This window comes from Formica exsecta, unplaced genomic scaffold (assembly GCF_003651465.1).
Source record: "Formica exsecta isolate Colony F162 unplaced genomic scaffold, ASM365146v1 scaffold125, whole genome shotgun sequence".
Classification (NCBI taxonomy): Eukaryota; Metazoa; Arthropoda; class Insecta; order Hymenoptera; family Formicidae; genus Formica; species Formica exsecta.
Window position 1 is genome coordinate 315,267 of NW_021848584.1, and position 6,802 is coordinate 322,068.

At 29.3% G+C, this 6,802-nt stretch overlaps 3 protein-coding genes across 6 annotated transcripts in view; 1 reads left to right on the forward strand and 2 right to left on the reverse strand.

The window, feature by feature from the left end:
• The window catches only part of LOC115245662 (ribosome-recycling factor, mitochondrial), a 2,349-nt gene extending 1,885 nt beyond the window's left edge, over window positions 1-464 (reverse strand). Inside the window, exon 1 of one of the 2 annotated variants that reach the window (XM_029824075.1) lies at window positions 249-464. The gene's annotated coding sequence lies outside the window, so the exon portion shown is untranslated. Of the gene's footprint in view, window positions 1-117 lie in introns of both variants that reach the window. The other variant, XM_029824076.1, reaches the window with a different exon arrangement.
• A 94-nt stretch (window positions 465-558) lies between these two features.
• On the forward strand, window positions 559-3,947 carry LOC115245661. 2 transcript variants are annotated; one of them, XM_029824073.1, is made up of 3 exons: window positions 559-838; window positions 2,283-2,737; window positions 2,825-3,947. In XM_029824073.1, exons 2-3 carry the CDS (start codon window positions 2,390-2,392, stop codon window positions 3,521-3,523), a joined length of 1,047 nt encoding a protein of 348 aa, XP_029679933.1. In that variant the 5' UTR covers window positions 559-838; window positions 2,283-2,389; the 3' UTR covers window positions 3,524-3,947. The 2 variants fall into 2 exon arrangements, with proteins under 2 accessions (XP_029679933.1, XP_029679934.1); XM_029824074.1 differs by lacking the exon at window positions 559-838 and adding an exon at window positions 945-1,206 and having other exon boundaries at window positions 2,825-3,523.
• Window positions 3,948-4,257: 310 nt separating this feature from the next.
• The window catches only part of LOC115245665 (dynein heavy chain 5, axonemal), a 32,057-nt gene continuing 29,512 nt past the window's right edge, over window positions 4,258-6,802 (reverse strand). For both annotated transcript variants that reach the window (XM_029824078.1, XM_029824079.1), the window contains exons 31-34: window positions 6,240-6,551; window positions 5,692-6,143; window positions 5,205-5,499; window positions 4,258-4,741 (exon numbers count right to left, since the gene is read on the reverse strand). In XM_029824078.1, the coding sequence (XP_029679938.1) occupies window positions 4,355-4,741; window positions 5,205-5,499; window positions 5,692-6,143; window positions 6,240-6,551 (1,446 nt within the window). In that variant the 3' untranslated portion in view covers window positions 4,258-4,354. The remainder of the gene's footprint in view (window positions 4,742-5,204; window positions 5,500-5,691; window positions 6,144-6,239; window positions 6,552-6,802) is intronic.

Genomic DNA, 6,802 nt, shown 5'->3' on the forward strand with positions numbered 1-6,802 from the left:
TTTTCTAAAGATGACGATAGTGAAGGCAGAAAAAAAAAAAAATATATATATATATATATAATTTCGTTGGAAATAATGTGGAGATTAGGTATTGTGTAGCCCACAATTTATCTATACCACAGTTCTTTTTATTTTGTGTTTTAATTGTGAGTAAAATAATACATGGATTTATTGATTTTCACATTCCACAAATTTACTGCTCAAATAGAAATAATACAAATATCGAGTATCGCGATTGGTATATTTACCGGAAGCTTATTTCTAATCAAAATTTGATTATACAATTTGCAATAATCCACTATTTCTTTATCATTATTCATTAACCAACAATCATCCTCTCTTTCACATTTCTTCTTTATTTGTTATATGAAAATGTCTTAAATGTCTTATTTTTTCATGAGAATTCAATATCTGTATATGAATATTATGTTTTTATACAAATACACACACGTATTCCACAATATAAATTTCTCTTGGATAGGTATAAATTATATTTAATAAATTATATACATTGCGTATGTATATTGATGTACAAACGTATTATATATCGATATGTGTACACGTATTGAATATTATATTATTTTATGTAATAATGCGGCTTATCGGGGGATCCTTACGGAGCCCCTAATTAGTGCCTAGTGCGTCTATAAGTATATACGGGTCTGCCTCTTATTCCTCCAGTTTTTATTTCAGCAGATGATCCTATTCTCAAGATATTCTCTGCGCAACAAAACCTAAAACCTAAGAGTATATAAAAATCGTTCTACATCGAATATATTGTCTATTATATAGGATTATGGATTGTCGACTGGGAGCTCTCAGATAAGGGTGAGGCGAGGTAAGTTTTAAGTACAATTCGAAGTCAGGTAATACAGAACATCAAATGTGCAGTGTAGAAACAAAAAATGGATTTGGAAATTTTACTTCAATGCCAATCTATTTTTTTTTTTTTGTTGCAAAAATCGCGAGTATAAAGTTGACTAAAAGTTGACTCAAGGTTGACTCTGATCTAACCTCTACCTCTACTTCCGAGAAATTTATTTATTAAGTGTTCTTTCACTTTTTTATGTCTTTCCCCTTTCGAATATCTCTGAATCTAACTATTCCATATTTCACCATCTCTCGGATTTTATATATAGGCTTGATTAAGTAAAGTTTTTTAAACGTATTTTTTCCAGACCGTTTGCATGCAGAACGTGAAAATGTGTAAGAAATTAATGTTGCAGTGTATTCTTATTTTATCTAAATGAAGAGAATATTGAATTTAAGATTCAATCTATAAATCGTTTTTAATTGCATTTAATTATATATAAAAAATATATACTGATAAACCGCTACTGTAAACATGATACACACAAAGATCAAAACAATTCACATCTAATATTGATATCACGAAAAAAAAGAAGGAATACCCCTACACATGGTATTAAGAAATAGTCGTATACAAAAGCAAATTAAAATTGTATATTTCTGTTTATATATATTATAGATTTAAACATTAAGAGATAAATTAAGAGATAAATAATGATAATGCCTTGTTTTCAGACCTGGTGAGATACAATATACAGAGTATTAATAGTTGCTTTCCATTTGCACTCAAGTGATACTGAGTTACTCAGTTATGTGAATATTTCATACTCAGACAATGACGTCATTGACCTGCTTGTTTTGGTAACAAAGCTATCGCATAACAATACAGATTCATAATCTCATTTCTAATATGAGTCTATTAGACTCACTAAAGCACATGGTCTCGATCGTGCGCAGAAACCACATAAAAACTCAGTTGAATCTCATTTGCTAGCATCAAAAGGAACGTGCATTCAACTGAGTTATGATGTTACAAGTAAGAATTATTCGAGTTTTGATATAAATGGAAAGCAACTATATTTCCATGTACATTTTTCTTTAAATAAATAAAGGTGATGTCAATATATTTGTATGGATTTCTTGTTTACATTAGTGATTTTTCAAAACTGTTACATATATCTTGTTTGTCCTATTTTTTTTGCATTTTCTTCATTTAAAATAAAATTAAATAAGTACATTTATAAATTGCAGAAGAAAGAAAAGTATAAAGCATAAAACAATTAAAAGAATAGATTTATTGTGATTTATATGATTGCTTGAGAGAGATTATGTTTGTAAAATTGTTAATTGTTTGCAGTGCAAATATTTCTATATATTTATGTGCTGATGATGATTTATTCTATTGAGGAATTCTGTTTACAAGTTTTTGCTATTGCAAGTTGCTAATTATGGCAAATGTGTTATGATTCCAGGGTTATTTTTCATTTGAGCAGTGGACAATAACTGTGACTTTCCAGTATCACTATTCTAAGATATAGTGTAAATTTCTGAAAGGAACCAGTCTTCATTTTGATTAATTATGAGTAAAACACCAGTTTCCATTCTCCAAGAGATGATGGTGAAGCAAGGTATGATACCTGATTATGAGTTGATACACGATGGTGGGGGCCGTCATGTGAACACTTTCACATATCGGGTTATATGCGATGGCCTCACTGCAACTGGTACAGGTCGTTGTAAAAAGGAAGCTAAACATGAAGCTGCTAAAGCTATGTTAACGGATATTGTTAATCATAGAAACTATCCACAATTGCCAGCTGCCAATACACCAGCAGTATCTCCTTCAAGGTCACCATTTCATTCTATTCCTCTTCCACCAAAAATACCAGCAAATGTACCTTTTGTCAATGCTATAGGTGAATTACAGGTGATTGTTTTTCTCTCTCACAGTTGTATAATTAATATTATATAATCATGTATCACTATAAGATTACTTATTATCATATTTCTTTAGGATCTATGTGCTGAAAATAACTTATTGGAACCGGAATATGTTCTTACCAAGGATTTTGGACCACCACATGCTAGAATCTTCACTATTCAATGTAAGGTATCTAGTTTTATAGAAGAAGGAGTAGCATCCACAAAGAAGCAAGCAAAGCACGAAGCTGCAAGAAAAATGGTAGAAATAATAAAAGATCTTGTGAATCAGGTAAATGGCACAAAGGATAAAGAAGAGTGTGCAAAGTGTGCAAAGTGTTTAAACTCATCCATAGCAACTGATCAAACAGAAATAATGAATAGAAAGGCGGAAGAATGCTACCATGCATTAGCAAAATCAATGAGAAAAATTAATTTAGGTATTAAGTGTTCTGAATATCACACTAAATGGAGAGATTCTTTGGAGATGGATAAACGCAATAAAATATTAAAAGAATTGCATTATATACATTTCAACGAAACTTATGATGATATAGATCAATTTAATAAAATAATAGAAGAGAAGTTATCTAGATTAGAAATCATATTATCAGAGGTTAATGTAACAGTGAATATAAAAGATATAATGGCAGAAAATAATTATTTCATGAAATCAATAGAGCTCACGACTTGTCCCATTCTCACACAGATTGGTATGGGAAAAACTAATCTAGAAGCTTTTAAGAATGCCTTATCCCAGATGGTAGAAACTCTACAGCTGCTTCTATCATAAAATATATGATTGAAATAGAATTAATAAATATAAAAATCAAATTTCGTATAATATTAATAAAATTAATTAAAATACTTTAATAAAAGATTTTTTTTCGATCTTATATCAGTCTTATATTTTATCAAAGAAAGATTTGAGTTGAATATTTTTTTATTTCATGATGACCTGAAAGCTTAAAATGTGTTAAAACGTTAGAGATGTGTATTGTATTTTATTATATTATATATTTCAAAAAACACATTTTCTTTTAATATAGTTTTTTTTGTATAGAATATAGTTTTACAGCTATATAATATTTTTATATATAAAATCTTACTATTCAGATTCGCGCGCGCGTGATTTTTTGATATTAATTCATTAAATGATGCTTAATGTAAGTGGTATGTAGATATGTGTGATATAAAATCATTAAGTTTACTAAGAAGAAAAAAATTTATTTTGTAGTTTATATTGTTTATATATGTAATTGTGATAGAGACAAATTTATGGAAACATTGAAATATAATCACTTTTACTTTATTTTAAATAATATATTTTTGTATGTTTCGTATTAGAAGAAATGATTAAAAGAATAAAAAAGATAGTGAGATGTTTGTATTTTGCATATAAAATAAACATTTTAAACACAATATAAATATCCAATTACATTATCACATTTTTTATTATTTCGATATAAGATGAAATAATACAAAATATAAACAAATTTCAATATAATATATTGTAAAAGTGTACTATATAGATATAATTTAATTATAGATTTTAATTATAGATATAATTTTAAATTATTTACATTATACCTTTATATAATTATATTATACATTATCTAATTCTTTATTTAATATCACATAACAGAGCTACACCACGTAGTGTCCAGTGTCGAGGATTGTAATCCGTTTCGAAATCAATAGAACCTACGTATTTTGAATCTGTTCTTTGAGGCTTTCTATATATAGGACATTCATACAATTTCGGATCTTTACCGGCAGTGGTGTTTATTGCGAAAATATAAATAACCGGCATTTGTTCATACAAAACTTTTGGTCTACTCTCAACGAGTTTACCGGCTTTTCGATCGAGCGATGCGCCTTCTAAAAACAAACCATGGACGTAAACTCCTTCTTGTGGCTGACTTTTAATGTCCTCTTTATTATAGCGCGTAATCACGTTTTGCAAAACTACAGAGTCTAAAGCCCAACCCTTGTGCGCTCTTGTTACTTCCTATAAAATTTATTTATTTAAATTTAGTTGTGAAAAATTAAACATAATATATAAAAATAAAATATATAACTTAAAAGAGATGCAGCTAATTATAATAATGGTAAGCTATACTCGTCATAAATCTTTTATGATTCAGTGCGTTATTATAAACGTTATTATAACCAGCAGTAAACTTTATAGAATACAAATAGTGATTCCAAATTTTATTAAGAAATATAAAAATATATGTTTTGAAAGAATAATGGCCACGAAATTTTTTTTGATTATTAACTTATTGACTCATTATTTCTGTATGATTTTATACTCATTTTTTCTTGCAAACTTTTAGAATGATCTAAATATTAAAAGTATATTTTTATTACAGATATATATTTATGTAAATATGTTCTTATTAGCTGCATATATGATGTGTATGAACCGATATAATATTATTTCTTTATCAACGTGTTATTTTGATTCTCACCTGCCTCATCGCTGTTAAGAATCCCTGTGGATTAAAAAATCCAGTCATCCAAAACACTCTCGGACGGCCGTGATTGCACCATTGTCTGAATTGATGATCTCTTTCTAAAAGTTCTGTATACCAGAAACCCAAAGTCGCAGATTCCCAAGATATTTTCAACCATTTGTCCGGAATACGCGCGTCATACATTGAGTCCAATGATGTTCGCAAACCTTGGCTCATCACGATAGTACCATCGATAGCTAATTTTAAATCCGTTAAAGTGCTTCGTACTTCTTGGATAACTCTTGAAATTCTAAAAAAGTTCTTTTAATTAAAAAAAGAAAAAGGGAAAAATGATTCATATTCTATTAAAATTCTTTTTTATTCCAATTTTATTCAAGTGTTTACGTTTTCTTTGTATAGAACATATTAAAAAAACAAATGATTAAATAATAATATTATTTAAAGATATATAAAAGAGAAAGTGAAAGAATGAATGACTTACCGGTCTACTTCTTGCCTTAAAAAAATGTTCATAGGCATCAATGGCCCCATTCTTTGAAGTGCTTCCTTTACTTCGAAGGAATTGTATTGCTTCGGTAATTTAGATAGCATATCATTGGCTAATTTGTACACGACGTTTTCTCTAGTCTCACCTCCTTGCGCGCCACCCTCTTTTGGCTGTACGCTAAGAATTGTGTCGAGTATTCCTTTCGCTGTATTGATCTGATAGGTAATATCAGCATTTGAATGTAATCCAAAGACTTCTGGAGTGTCGGTAGCGGGTAAACTGTCGATATAATCGAGATATCCTTGAAGATTTCTCGTTTGGGGCACTCTATATCCTCGATAAAATTCAAAGCCCGGTCGTAACAATACATCGCAAAACCAGACATGCGTAAAAGTAGTTAATAAGCGTTTGTCAAAATCGTCCGTAACTCTACCGCCGTATTGGACCTATACGTAGGAATGTTTGAAAAATATGGAAAATATAATGTCGCTTATAGCTTGTTTATTTAATCAAAGTAAATAAAAAAATAAAGATTGTGAAACCTCTCCAAGCATATAGCAGACTGTTGGCCAGGAAACACCCTTTTTAGGATCCATATCATCTAAATGATTCTGTATGAATTGAACTGATGCTGCAAAATCTGCCTGATTAAATTCATAAGGTATATTCCAACCGAGTGGTCCAAATTTTCTTCTCTCCTGTACTACAGTGTGTAAAAATGCAACAGCATACAATAAAGGTGGCCATTGCGATTGAGTACTGTAATCCAATATGTCCTGTGTCACCGCTTGGTAAGTTCTCTTCAAACTAGCTCTTATGCCTTGAGGTGGTTCATTTGTAAATTTGATAGCCATCTAAAACATATGGTGTTTTATATTTTTTTGAATTTGTTTCACTAGATCGCTTTTTTCTCGTTATCAGTAAGAAATTGTTAAGAGAGAGACAAGATGTCTATTCCCTGAAAAAATATAGAAAATATGGATTTTCAAGGATTTCTTTTAAAGAGAATAATTAGGAAATTCTCATGGAATTTATTGGAATCCAAGGAATTTTTTAAAAAATTTAAAAAATTAAAGAATTTTATATATATATATATATATATATT

Coding starts and splice junctions, on each gene's coding strand:
- LOC115245661 (XM_029824073.1), top strand. CDS start 2,390: ATGAGTAAAACACCAGTTTCCATTCTCCAAGAGATGATGGTGAAGCAA. Junction 2,738..2,824: donor ATGCTATAGGTGAATTACAG/GTGATTGTTTTT, acceptor ATATTTCTTTAG/GATCTATGTGCTGAAAATAA.